The following is a 22093-nucleotide window of genomic DNA, read 5'->3' on the forward strand; positions in this document are numbered from 1 at the left end:
AGACAAACCCACATCAACAGGATTATTTACCCAACTCTGATTAGAATTGCCTCTTTAAATTTGACATGATGGAGTTATGTAATACGTGCCATTGTTTTGAAATCTGTTAAGCTACAGCTGCAGTTTGCAAACGTTGTAGATGAGCACTGTGTCTGAAAGAAGCTGTTTTGCTGTCCACAGGCCACTAGTTTCTGCTCCCTCTCATGTGCTGGAACAGCCATTTGAGTGCCTATATGACCAGACTCTGAACCCAGGGTAGAAGTCAACAAGAAAAAAATTTTACCCTGATTCACTGTAATTTAGTGCGCTGGGAAGCTGCACAAACCCTTTAGCTTGACTGTAGAGGGGCTGAGGTGAGAAGTAGTTGTTGGATGTGGATAGAGGCCAGGACTACTTCTTGAGACAGTAGTGCTCAGTTATGCTGGGTCAAGGAAATTATGACTTATAACCAATGACACAGAAAACCCCACAGTAATATCTATCTGTTTTATTTTATACCAGACATTTGTAGAACTTCCAGTCAGTGCTCCAGATACATTTTTGTTTTAATTGGAATTAAATAGAGCACTATTTCTTTTCCTAATTTATCCTGTCTCTAATCAGCGGAATGGCCAAAGAAGTGGTTGAAAAAAATCCAGTACCCGTGAAAGACACAATAGTTTGTCTACATATAGAAGTTGAAGAAAAGTCTTTAGCATTAGCCTTATTTGATTTTAATATTTTTAATTAAGCAAACCACTGAGAGATTTTTTTGTTTTTCTTTCCTTTAGTCTCCACCTCAACAGCATTTAAATCCAGCATATGAAGATGCATGGAGCAGCAGTGATGATGAAGGCTGAATTTCAATTATGTGCTGACATAAAACTGACATTCAGGCACCACGTTCACAGACTTTATGTACAGAGTTGGATATCGGTGGATTTATTACGCCTGGATTTTTGGTACAGTTCTGTTAGAGCAAGGTCTTTCAGAAATAAATTTCCACTGTTCTCTGTGTTCTTTCTTCACTGTTGCAGTTAAATCTAAAGGATTACTTTTTCATACTTACTGATGTTTATACTTACCCTAATGCATTTATATACTTTATTCAGTGTTGAACAGCTGATAAAGTAAAAATAAAAGCCCTTGGGACCAGTTAATATTGCATTGTTTCTGATGTCACTAATACAGAAGGAAATAATTCTTTCATTTCCAAGAGACATGATGGTTTTGCCTGAAGGAGGACTAGCTCAGAGATACTTCCAACTTATTTTTATCAGTGTCTAGACACAGCAAACTACATCCATTTTCAAGCGCTTATGCGCTGCATGAGCCAACAGGATTTTGTGCTGCTTCTTTTGCTTTTCAGTTTTGCGTAAGTTTCTCCACAGATGCAGTTCAGAAAGAGCTATAGCTGCAATCATCTATTAATGTATTTATATGGTGACCGCATCAACTAGTACCTGAATCTGTCCCAGAAATTTGAGAATAGAAACTAATTTAGAGTTTTTGTTGCTCCTGGTAGCAGGTTTTTAAGATCAGTCTTCTATGTAGGAATCTGATGTTTCCCTAGCCAGCATGAAGAATTCCTGGACAGAAACAAGCTTGAGGTACAACAGAAGGCAGAAAGTGGATCACATTTCAACTTAGAAATATCAAATGTATTCCTTCAAAAATGTTTTCATCTGAATTTGTGGTCCTAATGCCTACTCTGTTTTGAAAGGGAGAAGCTTTTTGAGGTTATTGTCTCATCTCAGTTACTCGTTTGTGCTTCAGACATAGTGTAGTCACCACGCTGAGAGCTGAGTTAGAGGTTCCCATAAGATGTAGACGCAACTCGATAGAGGGGAAAAATGCATTCCAAAGCAGAGCAGATATTAGGACCACAAATTCAGACAAAAGGAAAAAATATTGTACAAATAAATTAAAGATAATAATTTAATCTTTGTAGAATGTGTATTATTTCTGTGATTAGTATGCGGTTTATAATTAATTCACTGTGTTTCTCTGTTTTAATATCTATACAAGCAATAGGCTGTCAGTTTCTGTATCAGAGTCTAGCATTGTAAAATGTTACAAAGTGAGGAGTGGGCATATCAAGGGAACGTTGTGATTAAACAAGCTTCATATATAGTGCATATTTGCTGGGAGAGACCCCCTATTAGGTGGATAGGTGCAAGGTGGAAGACTTCCAGAAGTATTGGCTGAAGTTAAGGACCAGCCTGACACTGTTACTTTACAGGAATACAGAAGAGAATTTTCTAATATTTTTCAAGTGATAGTTTTCATTACCAATGCTGCCTGTTCCCTCTAAAATTGGAAAAACTGGGGAACAAATTGAAGATTGATTACACGTTTTGATTTTTGTCGTGAAGAGGATGACTTTTTTTTGTATGTTATAATTTCTATATGCCAACTGCAGTGCATGTATTTGGTATTTGAATTTCAAAAAATGTCCCCAGTAAATCATAAAGCTAGTTATCAAAGAATAAATGCATTTTTTTTTTTCAATCAGTTTTCAGTTATCTGTAATGTGACTATAAATGGTGTTGATTTTAAAACAAACAAACAAAAAGTCACCAGCTCTGTGGTGAACTGCGAGTGGTATATAAAACAGGAGAGGCAAAAAACATGTATTTGTTAAAAAAGGTGAGAAGTCATAAAAATTGAACCCGTAAATGAGACTGTTGCATTAATTCTCCTCTTTTTTTCTCTCTCAAATGAGAGATGTTTTCCTGTGCTTTGAGTATGCAATTACTGAGATTGGAAGGGAGCACTGGAGATACTCCAGTCCAACCTCCCTGCTTAAAACATGGTCACATAAAGCAGGTTGCTCAGGCTTGTGTCCAGTCGGGCTTTGAGTATCTCTACAACCTACAAACCTGTTCCAGTGTTTGAGCATTCTTAGAGTAAAAGTCTTGTCTTAGATGTAAATGGAGTTTTCTGTATTTCAATTTGCACCTGTTGCATCTTGCCCCATTGTTTGATGCCACTGAGAAGAGCCTGACTCTGACTTCCTCATCTTTACTGTCCCTTTCCCTGGCTCCATCAGATATTTCTGCACATTGGTGAGATCCTCCTGGACCTTTTTTTTTTTTTTTCCAGGCAGAACAGTCCCAGCTTTTTCAGCCTTTCCTCATAGGAAGGATCACCTCCCTCAGCCTGCTGACAACACTCTTCCTAATGCAACCCATGATGTTGTTGGCCTTCTTTGCTGCAAGGTCACATTGCTGGCTTGTGGTCACTTTAGTGTTCACCAGGAGTGCTGGGTCCTTTTCCATAAAGCTGCTTTCCAATAGCTTGGTCCCTGGCCTCTTCTGGACCATGGGCTTTTTCCTCCCTGGGTGCAGGATTTGGCATTTGCCTTTATTGAACATCATGAGATCCCCATTTGCCTCTTTCTCCAGTATGTTGAGGTCCCTCTGAATGGTGGCAGCACAACCATCTGGTGAATCAAGCACTCCTCCTAGTCTTGTATCATCTATAAAATTGTTGAATGCACAGTCTGTTCTATCATCAAAGTCATTAATGACCATATTAAACAGGACTGGATCCAGTATTGATCGCTGGGGTGTACCGCTAGTGACTCTTCTCCAACTGGACTTTGTCAACAATTGGTTACAGGAGTGGTGCCACAACCAGGGGTTTGGCTACTTAGACCAAGAGACTTGCTTTGAGAAACAAGGACTACTGGGGGCAGAGGGGGTCCACCTGTCAGGGAAGGGGGAGAGCATCTTTGTTCAGAGGCTTGCCGAGCTTGAGAAGAGGGCTTTAAACTAAAGTTACCAGGGAAGGGGAGCCTCAATCCATCCCATTCCTACCAGTTTGATGCCAGTGCCAGCAATAGATGCCCACAGTCTGAAGAAGGATTGCTGGTCAGCAGAAGAGCACCTGGAGTGCAGCACAAGGGAATTCCAGCCACTCCAGCCAGTAAGTCGTCTTCGTCCGGGGGCCCAACTTAAAGGCCTCTATGCAAATGCATATAGCATGGGGAATAAACAAGAGGAGTTAGAGATGTGCGTGTGCCTGCAGGGCTATGGTCTTATTGGCATCATGGAGATGTGGTGGCATGGCTCATATGACTGGAGTGTTGTAATGGAAGGCTACAGGCTCTTTAGGAAGGATGGGCAAGGGAGATAAGGAGGTGGTGTCACCCTTTTATGTCAATGACCAGCTGGAGCGCATGGAGCTCTGCCTGGGGATGGATGGGTAGCTGACTGAGAGCTTATGGGTGAGGATTAAAGGGAGGGCAGGGCCAGGTGATGTTAGAGTGGGGGTCTGCTACAGGCCACCTGGCCAGGAAGACCAAGCGGTTGAGGCCCTCTATAGACAGATAGGAGCAGCCTCACATTCACAAGTAGGAGACGATCAAGTTCGAGACCATCTGAGTACCTGAAGGTGCACAAGTCCATGGGACCTGATGAGATACATCCATGGGTGCTGAGAGAACTGGCGGATGAAGTCACTAAGCCACATATCCGTCATAGGGCAAGATGTGCATGACAAATTTGGTGGCCTTCTACCACAGGATTACAGTGCTGACAGATAAGGGAAGAGCAACTGACATTGTCTACCTGAATTTGTGCAAAGCATTTGACGCTGTCCTGCATGATATCCTTGTTTCTTGGAGAGAGATGGATTTGACGGCTGGACCACTTGGTGGATAAGGAATTGACTGGATGGCCACACTCAAAGAGTTGCGGTCAACAGCTCAATGTCCAAGTGGAGACCTGTGACAAGTGGCGTTCCTCAGGGGACTGTACTGGGACTGGTGCTGTTCAACATCTTTGTTGGTGACATGGACAACGGGATTGAGTGCACCATCAGCAAGTTTGCCAACAACACCAAGCTGTGTGGAGGGGTTGACACACTGGAGAGAAGGGATGGCATCCAGAGGGACCTTGAGAGGTGGGCCCATGTGAACCTCATTAAGTTCAACAAGGCCAAGTGCAAGGTCCTGCACCTGGGTCACAGGTGCAACATGAGCTGGCAATGCACGCTTGCACACTTGCAGCCCAAAAAGCCAACTGCATTCTGGGCTGCATCAAAAGAAGCATGGCCAACAGGTCAAGGGAGGTGATTCTGCCCCTCTACTCTGTTCTGGTGAGACCCCACCTGGAGTACTGTGTCCATCTCTGGAGTCCTTAGCACAAGAAGGACATCGACCTGTTGGAACAGGTCCAGTGGAGGGCCATGAAGATGATCAGAGGGCTGGATATTAGGACGAAATTCTTTACTGTGAGGGCGGTGAGACATTTTACTGTGAGGGTTTCCCAGAGTTTTTGATGCCCCATTCCTGGAAGGCCAGGCTGGATGGGGCTTGAGCAACCTGGTCTAGTAGGAGGTGTCCCTGCCCATGGCAGCAGGATTGGAACTAGATGATCTTTAAGGTCGCTTCCAACCCAAGCCATTCTATGATTATTTTTCCTGGAAAGAATCAAGTACTCCGTCAACGGTGACAGTTGCAACAGTGCATCTTTTGCTTGTGTGTAAATTAAATGTGTTAAATATGTCTGAGTCTTCCCCTTCATTTATGCATATTTTGCTTCTATGGTTCTAGCATGTATTTTTATAGTATCAGAGCTCTTACAGAACCAGAAATGCAGCAAGTGGGATCGTATAGACTGAATTGCACTTCCCATCCTTACGTCAGTCAGAAATAAAACACATTTGAAATTCCAGTCAGGTGTCAGAAGGGGTGCTATGTTTATGTTGACATAGTTACTCACTTGAGAGGCAAGTAGCTGATAGCTGGATTCTAAATTCCTGTTAAAAGCAGCAAGACATTTAAGATTTTAAAGAGACAGCTTATGCTGGAATGGGCTGCACTCTTATCACAGTAGCTGTACTGGGATTTAGTAGTCATACTCTGTATCAGAATACATAAAGAGGTCCTTTCATGTTTTCTGGCCATTCCGGGAATTGACTATGGCTTAGAAGACTTATTTTGCCTGCCAAGGCAGAGAACTTTATTTGAGCTTGATACAGCAGGTACCAAACGAGGAAAAAAATTGTATTCGTTCTTAGAAGAGATCAAAGAATTTCCTTTCCCTTCTAGCCTAAGGAAACAATGGAGGTGGGAGTCAGTCTGAGCCAGCCCAGATGAAGAAATCCAGAGAGCCTGAGACACGCCTCCTTCAGCTGGAGTGAAAGTTGCATTCTATACAGACAGTAAGACAAGACTGATTATGTTTAGGTTATGATGCTTAGAAAAAATCTGGTATTGAAACATCCAGGTAAAAAAATGATTCTTTTTTTCCTCCTGGACACAGACCTGGAAGAAAGCATTAACACATGAGAATTTAAATATGATTAACTTCCAAGTATTGAGAAGAACAAGTTAACATCATGTGCTTACCTCCTTTTACCCTCTTTTCTATCCCCAATATACTCACACACAGGCTGACAAGACTGAAAATGTATGGATTTGCTTGCCACCTTTTTTTGTATTGTTTGGATTTGTAGTCAGGCCAGGCTTCTCACTGCACAAGACATCTATTTTTTTTTTAATGAAGAATGGGTTCCTCATATGCTCAGTCAGCTTAGGGCCCAGAATTTAAGTCCTTTGTTATTTTAAAGTTGAAAAATTCTTAGGTTTGGGAACATCAATAGAATTGACTGTTACATTTTTTTTCTTTTATGTTTACCCTTGTGTTGACAGTTCTTATCTTGAGTGGAGATATAGAGATATACATGTATACACACACACACAAGATATAAATATATTTAAAATACCACTGCTTTGGCACCATTGGAGGATAGTTCTTGGTTTTCTTCCTACCTCATTTTTTAATGCAGGTAAAGTTCTAGTGCATACAGTTGAGAATTGTGAGCTCTTCAGTGCACATTGGCCTTGGATTTGACACAAAGAATGGGTAAGCCTACGGCTAGCTTAGTACAAGTAAAGTTTGCGATACATAATTTAGTTATGGTCATATCAGTTAAACTACAGGAACTGTCCAGATACATATTTTTGGCATGTAAAACATAGGAACTAACTTGTTTATAGGAGTCCATAAAGAAAGAGAGTTTGAGTATTGTCCGTGTGCTTAGCCACTAAGATGTGTGCTGAGCTTTTGACACCTGAGAGATGTTCTTGAATGCAGTATATTAGTTTCGGTGAACACCAGTTAATGCTTATAATACCCAACTAAACACAAGTATGTGAAATATATCAATGAAGTCCTTTTGTGTGGTTAAAGCCGAGTTATGAAATGGATGTGCGTTCTTCCATCCTCCCTTGGTTTTGTTTTCTTCTAGTCTATTTTATAAAAACGGCAGGAATGGAGGATAAAAAGGGATGACTGAGTGGCCAGGAATTCAGGCAGGTGCATGGCTACTCCCCAGAGCTTCATCCCTTCTAATCAGATCCGTGTGCTGTGTAGCCAGCCTTACCCACCAGCCCACACGTTCTGCCCGGATGACAGCTAACCGATGTCATCCACCACGCTGGCAACATTTAACCACCCCCAGTCCTGCCAAATTCCACCAAGCCCAAGAGACTGGAAAAAAAATATTTGGGCCTATTAAGGCAGCTTTCTATTTACATATGAAAGAATTTTTTAATTGCGTAAGCATACAGCCCTGTTCTTAATTTTCATTTTATCACCATTTGCTTTCAAATTAAGGCAGAAAGAAACCAGGATATTTTTAGTTCTGCATTTTAGTTTTGTGCTAAGGAGACTTTCAGTCGGTCACAGAGGTTTGTACACTTGGAAGATTACAAATCCATCCTTTTCTAGCAGCTGTGGGACAGAGAGGCATCTGCAATCCTAAACAAGTTTTATAGTAAATTTCCTCATGCCGAATTGGAGATAAAAATCAGCAGTTTAAATCAATCCAACCAGTTATTTTTACAGCCCTATGTTTGTAATCTAGAGCAACATGTTTAAGCAAGAATGGGGTAATTTATTCAGCAACAAAAATAATGTGCCTTTGTTTAACACAAAATAGATTAACGTGGAGGGCAAAGAAAGGGGGGTTATTAAAATATTTTTTTTCTGTTCTCAGCAGCCACGTTTGAAAGATACTGAGCATTTTCATTTTCTATTGACTGCAAAGCATTTATTTAACAGGATACTTGCTTTATATTAGTTACAGGTCTTAGCCTCCAACAGAATTATTAAAACATTCTAAGAAAATTGGGAATCCTATTTTTAGAAAAGTTAGCTCAAAAAGCATATTCATAATAAATGAAGAAATATATTATGCTCTAACTGGAGATCATTGGCAAGAATAAACTTACATTTGGTAGCCAGCCAGTTCCATTTGTATTTAAAATTTAAAGTTGACTCTTAACCCTTTCTGTTAGTAGTTCAGGGTGGCCTCTGAGGGAACTGTAGCTATTAATGCCTGACTGCAATGTTTTACCTTCATCCACACAAATGTATCTTGGTCTGTATGGTGGATCTTTTATCTGTCAGTGGCATTTTAAGAGCGGGGGGTAGCCTGGGAAAAAGAAAGAGAGAAAAAAAGAATCCTTTCCTCTAACTTGGGGTACATCTGTTCTGCAGGCAGCAGCATAAACAGAGATGTTAACTCCAGCTTACGTGAGCAACTCCACCACAGGCTAATATACCTTAAGGCAGCTGGGGTGCTGCATCATTTCACCTGTATGGACCTTAATACTGCCATGGCTTGACTACATTGTTAATGTGTTATTATGCTTCTTAACTATTTCGTGTAGATAAGCTGTGTTGATGGGGCACAATGAATGCAGCAGTTTGGGGAGCCCATGTTTGCTGAGATAAAAGATACACCAAACAGTAGGTGTATGGTAAGAATATCAAGTTCTCATGTTTTGTGGCAGTCAGTAGGGAGTGTCTCATGTTGCTCAACAGTTAATTACTGTTGCTATCACCTCCTACACTGCTCTGTAACACCTCAGGAAATCAGCTGATCGTGATTCTCATGCTAGCAAACGTGAAAAAAAAAAATGTTTTGGGAGTTTATAAAACAGCAGATTTGAATTACCCTCTTTTTGTTTTTGCCTATTATTAGTTCTTCTGGGTGGAGCATATGGCCTAGAGAATATATATTTGTACCTCAGTCATGCGTTATGGCATGTGTGAGTTGAAGCTAAACACCTTAAATGTCCAAACGGTCTGATGCTGTTCCGTGGTTTTGCACTGCCACTGGTGCAACAGGAGCCTTATACTGAGCAGTTCTTCTGCACATCTGTGGGAAATGGTCCCATTTGGCACGTACTTGGAGTGTATTGCACGTTCTCAGGGTAGTGCATAAATTGTTTCCCAAGAAAAAAAAAGTTTCTGTAGAGCTGCATGGAACTTTGCCATCTGAATGCTATTCGTCGTTGTTTATAAAGTTTCCAGAACATTTAATTGTTTTGCAGACAGCTAATATACCTGAGGGCCTACACGAATGTTTGAAACAGCTGCTTCATCCTGTTCTGCCACTATGGATAACTTTCAAAGTTTAGGTTGACTAATGAAGTATATCACAGTAATTTAAATAGCACTCAGTGGTGGGCTACTATATTAAATGTAGATACGTGAGACTTGCAGAAATCTGGAGTATAAATATCATATTGATACTCAGCAGAATTTCCTTGTGTTAGGTTATAGGTTTCAGTACTTCAGGAGGCTTCCTCTGTGTGCCCTAAAAATGTGTAAGGTCTCACTGGTACATCTCATATCAATAGGAAGGCTTATTCCAGTGGCATTGAAAACTGTGACAGCAAAGTTTTTTTCCCTGCCAGAGAGAGGAAAAGAGATGCAAGTCAATGGGTAGAAAGTGGTCCACTAGTTTACAAGACTGCTCAAGCATTAAGTTGACAGGTACAAGAAAAATTAAGACAGAATGTCATGCCCAGCTGGCAAGTAAGGACCACACAGCTGCTAACTCACTCCCCCTCCCCACACCCCAACAGGACAGGGGAAAAGAATTGGAAGGGTAAAAGTGAGAAAACTCATGGGTTGAGATAAAAAACTTTAATAATTTAAATAAAATTATTAATAATAATTTAATAATAACAATAATAGTAATAATAATAATAATGTAATGAAAAGGAAGATAGCAAGGAGAGAGAAATAAAGCCCAAGAAACACAAGTAGTGCAAATGAAAACAATTGCTCACCGCCAACTGACTGATTCCCAGTCAGTCCCTAAGCAGCGACGCCCCCCACTAACCTTCTCCCTAGTTTTATTGCTGAGCACGATGCCACATGGTATGGAATATCCCTTTGGTGAGTTGGGGTCAGCTGTCCCGGCTGTGTCTCCTCCTGGCTTTGTGTGCCCCCCCAGCCTGCTCGCTGGTGGGGTTGTGTGAGGAGCAAGAAGTGCCTTGATGCTGTGTAAGCAATAATGAAAACATCCCTGTATTAATCAACATTGTTTCCAGCACAAATCCAAAACCTAACCCCATACTAGCTACTATGAAGAAAATTAACTCTATCCCAGCCACAACCAGCTCATAGAGAAAGGAAACAAAGGAGCAATTCTAGTTCATAGAAGGAAAGGTAGAGCCCTGTTTGCACCCCAAGGCGCACAGGGTATGCATGTTTAACAATCCTCCATGCTGCAGTGGTGCATCACCAAGGCAAGTACTCACTTCTGTGGCACCTTGATCTCCTGAACCCTGAGGTGAAGGTCGTGGTCCACATAGGCCAGTGTGTGGGTGCTGGGAAAGCAATGGTTTTCACACTGCTCCATCTTTCCTCTATCTCCATTGCTTTGCCTAGGGTCAATTAAATACAGATTTTTCATCGTCCTCGACTCTTGCCTCCTCTCCCGCTCCCCCCAGTAGGCTGTTCGTAATCATTGCTGTTAATTTGCATCTCCTTTTTCTGCTGCACACAGCCATGTCCACACACAGCTCTCCAAGCTGGTACTTAATCATGGCGTGCCTCTACACTGAAGTCCTCAACCTTTTACTCAACCAGTATTATTCATCAAGCTCTACTGCTTAAAACTGGTAGTTCTGTTTGGTTTTGAAATATCACCCAACCTCTCTGGGCATTCCTTAGGCCCATCCTCACCTTTCTTCTCCATTTCCACTTGGCTGGCATGGCTACGTGCTTAGGTGCATATAATGGTTTGCCAGGTCGGTGTTTTGAGCAGAAGAACATGAGAGCTTTGATCCAAAAGCCATTTGGCTATGTTACAGCAGAACTGTATACACAGAATAAGGAAAATAGGAGGGAGGTTTCATTAGCTTTTTCGTAACCCTTATGTTAACATATACGGGCAGTTTCTGGAATTAGCTGCTTGTTTACTCACTTGCACCCAGTGCAATATTGTTCTGTGAAGAAGTGACTCATTAGTTCCCACACTTGCATCATTTGTTCATTAAAGTGGGTAGAAAAGAGTTGTATTGGAAACCTGTCATTTAAATATTATTTTCATTTTATAATTGAACTGTGTTCATAATTATTTTCCCCAATCACCTCCAGCTTCTTAAAATCTTACAGTCATTAACAACAGTGATCATATCGATGTTTAAGGTCTGGTTTACCTAAAAAGAGACTTAGTGAATTAAAAGTATAGCTGAAGTATTGCAGAAATCTTTGAAAATCATCAGCACTACTAACTGCCTTATTAAAGTATTTCTCAGTTTTATAACTTTGTGCAATACAAAACAGCTGCCTGCTCTGCTCCGTCCAGAGTTGAGATTTTACCACTTTTTCCTGTATAACTATTCATAAAATCTGGCCTAACCCTTTTTTGTGCCCAGTGTCCACTAACTTTCATCCCCTCACCTCCCATCTAAATGGCTTCCTCTTCATTTACTCCCACATTTCCAATCTGCCACTTGTTTAATGAAAGATGCCACAAATGTAAAGATACCTTCTCTTCTAAGATCTAGCTATTTTCTTAATAATTTTGCTTGTTTGGCTTCTTTTTACCTTTGCTTTTATTCTCCAAAACTATCACCTCCTCTTTAAATCACTTTTCTTTCTCTTCAGTATATTTCATAATTCTTATCTAGCCTGCCTGCATAAACTTTGTTCCTTTACTCTTCCAGCAACTATCTCCACCCTTTTTACTACTTTATTCCAAGCTGAGATACCCAGATTGTAACTTTTCACTCTTAACAAATTTCAAGACTCTCTTCTGTTACTATGTCTTTAGAAAATGCGTCAGACCTTTATTTATGGTTACCTCTTAAATATTGGTGAGATGTTTCTGCATTGTGCTTCCAGCTGCATCCCATGCTGTCCCATTGTCATGGGTGTCTCAGGCCATCACTAACCCAGAAAATAGATAACTGACCATATCTGGCAAACATTAAACCTTGCTTCTTTCGCATGATCACATCACCAACTCCTCTTCCTTTCTACTGTCCTAAAGCTTTAACCCCTTCATTGTATCGGGACTCACATCACTTGCTACTATCACAGAGTTGATTTTGTATCCTGCCAACTATGCCAATTTGTCACGAATGAGAGATTATGGACGCTACGAAACTTTGAGGTAGCAGCAATTTAAGATTTGTTAATACTGTTACAGTAAATCACAGGATTGTGTTGTATGATGTTTAACAATATTAATCATCAGCTAGTTATCAGAGTGATTTAACAAAATGAAGGTAAACCTTCATCTAACATTAGCAGAAAACAAAAACAGTGTTTTATTAGATCCACGGGTGCATTCTAAATTATTACAGGTTAATTAGCCAATAAAGGGGATATCTAAGGTACATTGTGTTACAGTGCCTTGCCAGAGATGCTTAACTTGTTAAAAGCTGTTGTCAGAACTGCTTTGAGGAAAATAACAGTTCTTCCAAATCTTATAAAATCCGAGGTCATGCTGCACAAAGCAGAGAAAATGTCCTTGATTGGACTCTGCAGAAATCTTCAAGTGAATAGATATTCTACATTATTCCAAATCAACCCAATGTTATCCCGCTCAGAGCTATCACCTATTCAAGAAGACAAAGGCATTAGCAGAGATGACTAAGCCAGGGACAGTCAGCTGAAAGAGTCCTCTTTGTGTCCCCACCAAGTCTGCCTGCCTAGGCTGCACCACAGCAGCCACCAAAGTCTGCAGCGTTTGAGCCCCTCCAGGCTGTTAATTTAAGGATGGGCCAAACAGGCACAGAGGCATCCTTGGCAGCTGGGTGAGAGAGTTCAAAATGGTTAAAATTAACTTTGGCTCACCTGTCCCCAGGTGGCAAGAAGGAAAGCTCTGGTGCAGAACTGGATTGCTTCTTTACTTTCTATGCATGATAATCCTACTACAGCTTGGCAGAGTCTTAAAAACAAATCCAGCATAACGGAAGGAGGTTGTAGGGAAACTCCCCTACTTTGTCTAACTGTTATTTCTCTCCTCATTTTTTTTTTTGTCTCATCCATCTCCCTTGCATATTACTTAGACAATTCTTATCCTCCCCACCTTTCTTTGTAGCCTGTTTGGAAAAATAAGTTGTTTTCTCAGGGACTCTAATCTAAAACACAGCATTTTGCATAGTCTCTTTTTAGTGATATTGAAATATTTGTTTCTACCTCACCATAAAAACACGGTAGAAGCAATTTCACCATTTAGAGCCTATATTCCCACTGAGTACTGTCTCCCAGGCAGAGTCCTATCATCTTCAACAGATGCATCCGGGGACATGTTAGGCAACTGCATGAAGCAGCATTATGTCTTACAATGCATTTCATAGTAGGTCCTGTTTCTTAGTTTTGTTTGTACAGTCCAAAACTTTTGTTTGCACACATTTCCCTTACTTTCTCTCTCTCCTGCACAGTTTCAGCTCTTTATTTGTAGGGACTGGAAGACTGTAAGCTGTCCTAGGAAAAAAATATCTTTAGGATGCAGGTTAGTCCTTGTAAAATCTTACCGTGCAGCTAGTTGATTTAACTGTTTTGATCAGTGTCTACCTCACTCCAAGAGAGAAGCATAAACCGCCTTTCTACTGAGAGTGGCAAACGGTGCGCCCTCACTCTTCAGATTAAAACAGATCTGTGACTCTCCAGCATTTTCTTCATGACTGCCACCGTTACTTTGCCGCACACCCGCACCATCTGAACATGCACTGTGAGCCATAACCTACATCTAATAGGTTATGGATGTAACTGCAGACCCGCACAGTTCATCCTTTCATGAGGGAAAGCTGTTGGTTGCCCATATTTTTATATATAAAAGCATGATAGAATGGAAGACGTCCTTAATGCCTTTTGCAAATATTTCTAGGAAAACAAATACTTAAGTGAAGAATTTCGTTGTTGTTTGTTTGGGTGGGCTTTTTTTTGTTTGTTTTTTGGGGGGGAGTTGTCACTTATTCTTTTCTCTTCATTTCAAAAGCTTATTTTAAAATACCTGATCTGTGGTAGTACTATAGGTATGAGAGACCACAGAAATGTAATTATGTATGAAATGTCCTATAGATTTCTGTTTGATTGATTGGTAATCAGCTTATGGGATTTCTTTTTCAGAAATTGTTACCTCACAGGTCTTATGTTGCCAGGGAAGAGGCTTAGTTTCAAAACCAACCTGTTTATGTGTGTAACCTGGATATGATAACACAGTACGAGCCACAAAGACTCCACTATCATGATGCAAGATTCGAAATTTGTTGAAATTCCCAGCATATTCTTGTTAACATCTGTACTACTGGTTTTGCCTGGGGTAGACTTAAATTTTTTCATAGTTGCTAGTATGGGGTTATATTTTGTGTTTGTGCTGGGAACAGTATTGATAATACAGAATCACAGAATGGTAGGGGCTGGAAGGGACCTCTGGAGATCATCTAGTCCAACCCCCTGCCAGAGCAGGGTCACCTAGAGCAGGTTGCACAGGAACGCGTCCAGGTGGGTTTTGAATGTCTCCAGAGTTGGAGATTCCACCACATCTCTGGGCAGCTTGTTCCAGGGCTCTGCCGCCCTCAAAGTAATGAAGTTCCTCCTCATGTTGAGGTGGAACTTCCTATGCTCAAGTTTGTGCCCATTACCTCTTGTCCTGTCACTGGGCACTATTTAAAAGAGCCTGGCCCCATCCTCCTGACACCCGCCCTTGAAGTATTTATAAACATTGATAAGATCCCCCCTCAGCTGTCTTTTTTCCAGACTGAAAAGACGCAAATCCCTCAGTCTTTCTTCATGAGAGGTGTTCCAGTCCCCTAATCATCTTCGTAGCCCTTTGCTGCACCCTCTCCAGCAGTTCCCTGTCCTTCTTAAACTGGGGAGCCCAGAACTGGACACAGTACTTCAGGTGCAGCCTCACCAGGGCAGAGTAGAGGGGGAGGATGACATCCCTTGACCTGCTGGCCACACTCTTCTTGATGCATCCCAAGATGCCATAGAAGGACGTTTTCATTATTGCTGAGCAGTGCTTACACAGAGTCAAGCCATTTTCTGCTCCTTAGATCGCCCCGCCAGTGAGTAGGCTGGGGCTGCACAAAAAGTTGGGAGGAGACACAGCCGGGATGCTGACCCCACCTGACCACAGGGATATTCCATTCCATGCCATATGTTGTCATGCTTAGTATATAAAGCTGGAGGAAGAAGAAGGAAGAGGGAGAACGTTCGGAGTTATGGTGTTTTGTCTTCACAAGTAACCATTACACGTGATGGAGCCCTGCTTTCTTGGAGATGGCTGAACAACAGCCTGCTGGTGGGAAGTGGTGAATTAATTCCTTGTTTTGCTTTGCTTACGTGTGCGGCTTTTGGTCTACCTATTAAACTGTCTTAATCTCAACCCATGAGGTTTTTACTTTTACTCTTCTGATTCTCTTCCCCATCCTGCTGTGGATGGAGAGAGTGAGCGGCTGCGTGGTGTTTATTTGCCAGCTGGGGTTAAACCACGACAGCATTTTATCTAAAAATTACTCTAAATTATCAAGTTCTTACACTTAATTAGCTGGTTTCTTCTGAATTTATTGGAGGCCTTATTAGGAAAGTGGCAGTAGTTATCTTAGCCCCTTTGAAACACATCTTGCCTACAGCTCCTTTTTTGAGTGTCTTGAAAAGCATGTCTGCCACAAGGCTATTTTTGCATGGATTACCTTTCCTTGAGCATGAATGGGTATCTTCAGTTTCAAAGTAACTTACTACTCTGTGGCCTGTGTACCAAGCACAGGTGACATTACTGTCATGGGGAGAACTGGGACAAAGATAGTCTGATTTGTCTGAAATCAAATGGGAACCCCAACCAGGGAAAACTCTAATATCTTCACAGAAATGGTGTTGAATACCTCTTTCCCTTTTGCTTATCCATTTATTTTATTTTATTTTTCTGCTCTTCTTCCCAATCTTCTCAGTACTGTCTGCAGGAAGTTTTATTAAAATGACCAAAAAAAGAAGAAAGAAAAAAAAGAAAAAAAAAAATCTATGACAGTCTTAGGTTTCCCCAATTCTTTGTTAAGTAAATGTAGTGTGAACAAGAATCAATTTTGGAAAGTAATTTCTTGGTGTGATTTTACTGTAGTTTTGCATCCTGTGAATACTGGCTTACCTGCCAAGGCAGAATGGACTGTGGATTTATTGTAAATAATGGTAAAGCTGCCTTTTCTGATCCTTTGTTTTTTCATATCTCAGAGATTGGCAGAAAAAGGCAAGAGAAGCTGCTTTGCTGCTAGCAAGGTTCTGTGATTTCGTAGCATTCATGGGAATTCTTGTGGACATTGGCATGAGCAATATGAGAAGAGACAGGAAAAATAAACAGACGGTTAGCTTTTGAAGAGGGGGAGGTGGACTTTCAATAGCTTCCTCAGAAGTTTTGTAGATGTGGGCCCTCTCCAGAAGGAAACAGGAGACCTGGTCACCCAGGATATGGAAAAGGCTGAGGTACTGAATGACTTTTTCGCCTCGGTCTTCACCGGCAAGGGCTCCAACCACACTGCCTAAGTTGCGGAATGCAAAGGCAGGGCCTATGAGAACGAAGAAGTGCCCACTGTAGGAGCAGATCAGGTTTGAGACCATCTGAGGAACCTGAAGGTGCATAAGTCCATGGGACTGGATTAAATCCATCCAGAGGTCCTGAGGGAGCTGACAGATGAAGTTGCCAAGCCGCTTTTCATTATATTTGAAAAGTCGTGGCAGTCTGGTGAAGTTCCCGCTGACTGGAAGAGGGGAAGCAAAACCTCCTTTTTCAAAAAGGGAAAAAAGAATGACCCAGGGAACTACAGACTGGTCAGTCTCTGTGCCTGGCAAGATCATGGAGCAGATCCTACTGGAAACTCTGCTAGGGCACATGGAAAATGAGGTGATTGGTGACAGCCAACATGGCTTCACCAAAGATAAATCATGCCTCACAAATTTGGTGTCCTTCTACAATGTCGTCACAGCATTGGTAGATAATGGAAGAGCAACCAACGTCATCTACCTGGACTTATACAAAGCATTTGACACTGTCCTGCATGACACCCTGGTCTCTAAATTGGAGGGGCATGGATTTGATGGATGGACGACTCAGTGCATAAGGAACTAGCTGGATAGCCACACTTAGAGGGTTGCGATCAACAGCTAAATGTCCGTGTGGAAACCAGTGACGAGTGGCATTCCTCAGGGGCCAGTACTGGGACCAGTGCTGTTTAACATCTTTGTCGGCAACATGGACAGTGGGATTGGGTGCACCATCAGCAAGTTTGCCAACTACACCAAGCGGTGTGAATGGGTTAACATACTGGCAGGAAGGGATGCCATCCAGAGGGACCTGGACAGGCTTGAGAGGTGGGCCCGTGCAAACCTCATGAAGTTCAACCAGGCCAAGAGCAAGGTCCTGCACCTGGGTCATGGCAATCCCAGGCACAAATACAAGTTGGGCAGACAATAGCTTAAGAGCAGCCCTGAGGAGAAGGACTTGTGGGTGCTGGTGCGTGAGAAGCTCAACATGAGCTGGCAATGCACACTTGCAGCCCAGAAAGCCAACTGCATCCTGGGCTGCATCGAAAGAAGCATGGCCAGCAGGTCGAGGGAGGTGATTCTGCGCCTCTACTCCACTCTGGTGAGACCCCACCTGGAGTACTGCATCCAGCTCTGGAGTCCCCAGCACAAGAAGGACATGGACCTGTTGGAACGGGTCCAGCGGAGGGCCACGAAGATGATCAGAGGGCTGGAGCACCTCTACTATCAGGACAGGCTGATAAAGTTGGCATTGCTTGTCCTGGAGAAGAGAAGGCTCCAAGGAGACCTTATAGCAGCCTTCCAGTACTTAAAGGGGGCCTACAGGAAGGATGGGGAGGGACTCTTTATCAGGGAGTGTAATGATAGAACATGAAGTAATGGTTTCAAACTGAAAGAGAGTAGATTTAGAGTGGATGTTAGGAAGAAATTCTTTACTGTGAGGGTGGTGAGGCAGTGGAACAGGTTGCCTAGGGAGGTTATGGATGCTCCATCCCTGGAAGTGTTCAAGGCCAGGCTGGACGGGGCTTTGAGCAGCCTGGTCTAGTGGAAAGTGTCCCTGCCCGTGGCAGGGGCGTTGGAACTACGTGATCTTTAAGGTCCCTTCCAACCCAAACCATTCTGTGATTATATGATTCTGTGTCCATTTCTCACTGAAATAACTCAGTTATTTCAGTAACTGAGTCATAACTCAGTTACCTGGTAAGTTATCTCCTGAGTCTTGGCTGTCTGCGTAAGAAACAAAGGAAACAACTCAAGGGCTCTGGTTTGAAGGTCTCTTCTCACTCTTTAACCCAGGTGTACCACCTTTGTAATGCATTCTCACAGCAAACTGCCTGGAAACTGGCAAAATTAGTTGGAGCTTTTGCATGGACACTGAACATAGCAAAGAGAGCACTCTTTGACAGGCATCTGTGTCCCTCCTGTTCAGGGAACACAACAGCCCACAAAGTCTCAGGGCACGGTCTCTTCACTAGTGAGGCAGTAAGAAAATGATGCGAGAGATATAGCTGTTTTCTGATCTCTGTGTCATCACATGCTGCTTGGATAAATAAGATGTCACTTTTGTGTTCAGACAAAATGCAAATCTGGAGCTACTCAAGCCCACACCTGACAAAGATCTTACTCTTACCCTTGCAGATGTTGTGCAGGACGTGGCATGCTGTGGTGACACAGCTAAGTCTTCACTAGCACCAAAGAGTTTCCCTTGGCCATACTGATTTGTCTTCAGCTTGCCCAGTTAACTCATTTCTTTCTAACAGCACAAAACAAACCTTAAATCTGGTAAAAATCCTCACTAATTACTCTGATTTAGAGGTGATGTAATTTGTACTAACACCTTATTGTTACTGATCTTCCTGGAGCTCTGCACCCTTATGGTGTATTGCACCATGACATTCCTGCACCTGCCAGTTTGGACAGCTAAAGCCTATCAAGCACAGCCCAGGTATTCTGCAGAGTTAGCGTTCACTTCTTTGTTGACATTCTTTCTTTTTTTTTTTTTTTCTTATTCTATAGCACATATTCCTGCAGCATCCTGAAAAGATTACTACTTCCTTTAGCTTCGTCTATGTCAGCTCCTACGTTTGCTACTGTCAATGTCAACAACACATACATTTAAGTTTGACTCCTGAAAAATTTAGCTATAAATTTTGTATAAGAAGACAGTTGGTAGATAGCATGTGAATTAGCGTTCTCAGCTGTGAAAAGCTGTAAGATGATGTGGGGTCCAGAACAGCCGTTGTCTGCTGTATCATGGAACATGCTTGGAGTGTTCATTCAACGGTTATCCACGCTGCACAACAAGAGTTAAATCTTCACATTTATACATTTTTAAATTGGAGATTAGAATCACAATGTTAGCAAGATAGCCCTTTTTTCCCACATATTGTTTTCAGAGATGGGACAAATTAAAATGAAAAATCTGGTGATGCAAGGTTTTGAATTTTGGGAATAGGCTGGACAAGTGCGTTGGCTTTAGTATTGTCATTACATTCAATTAGGCTCCTTTGGCTGACAGCAAAGCACTTCTTGCAGGTGATTTACTTCTCCCTCCTGATACAGATTGTGTTGCAATCAGCCTGCATTTAAGCAATGCGCTGAAGAGGTGTGTCACTACCAATTTTCATTGGAGAAGCACTGTGTGTATAATAAACTGTATTATATAATTTTTGCATAATAATTGCATAATAATGCATGATATTTGTATGTACAGTGTATCATACATGTGTATAGGTGTATATAATGTATATGTACTATTTAAACATCATATATAAACTTTAAAATACATACATATATAATAGAATGTATATATATCACATATATATATCATATATCTATGACATCATGACACTACCTCTGTTAAACATCCCGTTTAAGGATATTTTTCATACGCTTACAATTATTGCTTCTACTTTTGCAATAGCCTTTTTCACCCTACTTCTGGAGCATCTTCCTTCACCCCTTCCTAGCACCAGTTGCAGCTGCCTAATAGTAAAAAATTTTTCATGGTAAGGACCTAAAGATTTTATTACCATTACTTAAGATGGGTGGGTTTATATGGAAAGTTCCCTAGATTAATAGCTTTGTCACATTTGCAAGTATTTGTCAAATTCAGTATTGTTCAAATGGCAAAACTGGAGCTCAACATGTAGGTAAACATGTAACTGTTGAAACAGAGCTGATTTGACAACACTGCAGTAGCTTGTGGTGGGTTCGTGGTGTCAAGAAACCATGCAAAACCAGCAACAGCTACTCACTTCTGTACAGTTACATGCAGTGTGTGCCCACAGAGAGAGGTGGGAAGCCCCCTTGCACAACTCAGCTCATCCATAGAGAGATGACCAGGACTGTGTTATCTTCTCACCTTGTGCCACAGCAAAAGTGATGATACATGTCTGAGGAGGAATTTCCCTGTTGTTTGGAAACTGCTCCTGGAAGGTCTGAACCAGCATTACACAAGGACACATGCATGGCTCTCTAGAACAGACCTAGGCAGAGAAACATTTAGAGATGCCTGGCTACACAAAGGACACTGCTTCAGCTCAGAGGATTAGGTAGAAAAAGCAATTTTTTTCCCCTGCAATAAGCAGTAAGCAAAGTCTGAAAGTAACTCCAACTGGGAAATGAGAAGGGCCACCGAGGGCCCTTTTGTCTCCAGTCCAGCTGCCAAACACAGCAACATGCTGTGCTGTTACAGCTGTGGGATACGAGCCACTTGCAACAGAGCCTGTCCGGGACAGGTTTGGCATTTGTCACTCAACACCAGCACAGGTGCACAGGCAAACCAGATGTTGTCTAGGAAAGCAAAACTTGCAACCAAGATTTGGGTAATGTTTGTATCTCTTCAAGATTGGTAGGCAGGCATTTGTTGGTGTTCTTTGGATGACTACCTTACTATTTCAGCAAAAGCTCCCAACACTCAACACTGCTGTTGCACAAGGGAGTGGCTCCTGCAATTCTCCTGCCGATCTTCAGGTTTCAAATACAGTCCTAGAGAGTACTCATCTCTAGAAGATTCTTAAAACACAATCTCATCAACAGAGTAACAGTCTTGTAAAATCCAGGGAAGCTGTCTCCAGTGTCTACATTCATTTCCCTCTTGCCCTGTTCTTCGATGGTAAATGTAGGGAACTTAAAAGATTACCTAAATTTACAGTAAATCTCATGTGCAGCTTTCACGTGTTAAGAACTGAGAAAGCCCGGTTTCTGCTAGCTCCCTCTTTTACAATTTAAATGCCTCTGGCTTCCTGTGTGCCTCTGTTTTCTTTGTGTGTGCAGGGCACAGCTGTCTCCTTCATGCTGCCTTTCCCCTGCTGCATGTTAATCATTTACCTGCCGTGAGCAGGTCAACCATTATTTTTGTTCTCTCCCAACCCTCACAGACTTGCTTGATGATTCCAGTTACCTTTGTTCCTAAAGTGCATGGAAGGTGAGGCCACTTACTCTCTTTATGGGGCTCCAAAGGGAGAAGCAGCAGCTGTTGTTGCTAACACTGTTGGCATCAAATGTGTTAGAGCTGTTAACTTGCATCGTGTAATTGTTGTTATTTTCCCCCATTAATTACAACAGCCTTGCATTTTGAAGTCTACAGGTGACCTACTTACTTTTTATTGTTATGTGCCCTAGTGTCCCATTTAGTCTTAGCCAAGGCAGCCTTATCAGGCATGGCAAAATAGATATTACAACACTTGAGGAATATTAGTTGCTTGCTGAACCACATAGCCGCATCCCTCTGGACAAGTCAAGACTTATTAGTCTTAAGGCTCCCAAGGGCTCTGCCTGAGCAGGGATGTGCTGTTTCCTAAAGTGTG

At 42.0% G+C, this 22093-nt stretch overlaps 2 protein-coding genes across 3 annotated transcripts in view; one reads left to right on the top strand and one right to left on the bottom strand.

The window, feature by feature from the left end:
- ERCC8 (ERCC excision repair 8, CSA ubiquitin ligase complex subunit) overlaps window positions 1-2731 on the top strand; it is a 30636-nt gene extending 27905 nt beyond the window's left edge. For both annotated transcript variants that reach the window (XM_063321518.1, XM_063321519.1), the window contains one exon: window positions 771-2731. In XM_063321518.1, coding sequence (XP_063177588.1) covers window positions 771-839 — 69 coding nt within the window. In that variant the 3' untranslated portion in view covers window positions 840-2731. The remainder of the gene's footprint in view (window positions 1-770) is intronic.
- NDUFAF2 (NADH:ubiquinone oxidoreductase complex assembly factor 2) overlaps window positions 1-10117 on the bottom strand; it is a 107451-nt gene extending 97334 nt beyond the window's left edge. Inside the window, exon 1 of the mRNA XM_063321520.1 lies at window positions 10112-10117. The gene's annotated coding sequence lies outside the window, so the exon portion shown is untranslated. The remainder of the gene's footprint in view (window positions 1-10111) is intronic.
- Between the last annotated feature and the right edge of the window lie 11976 nt (window positions 10118-22093).

The sequence above is a fragment of the Chroicocephalus ridibundus genome, chromosome Z (genome assembly GCF_963924245.1).
Source record: "Chroicocephalus ridibundus chromosome Z, bChrRid1.1, whole genome shotgun sequence".
NCBI classification, from domain to species: domain Eukaryota; kingdom Metazoa; phylum Chordata; class Aves; order Charadriiformes; family Laridae; genus Chroicocephalus; species Chroicocephalus ridibundus.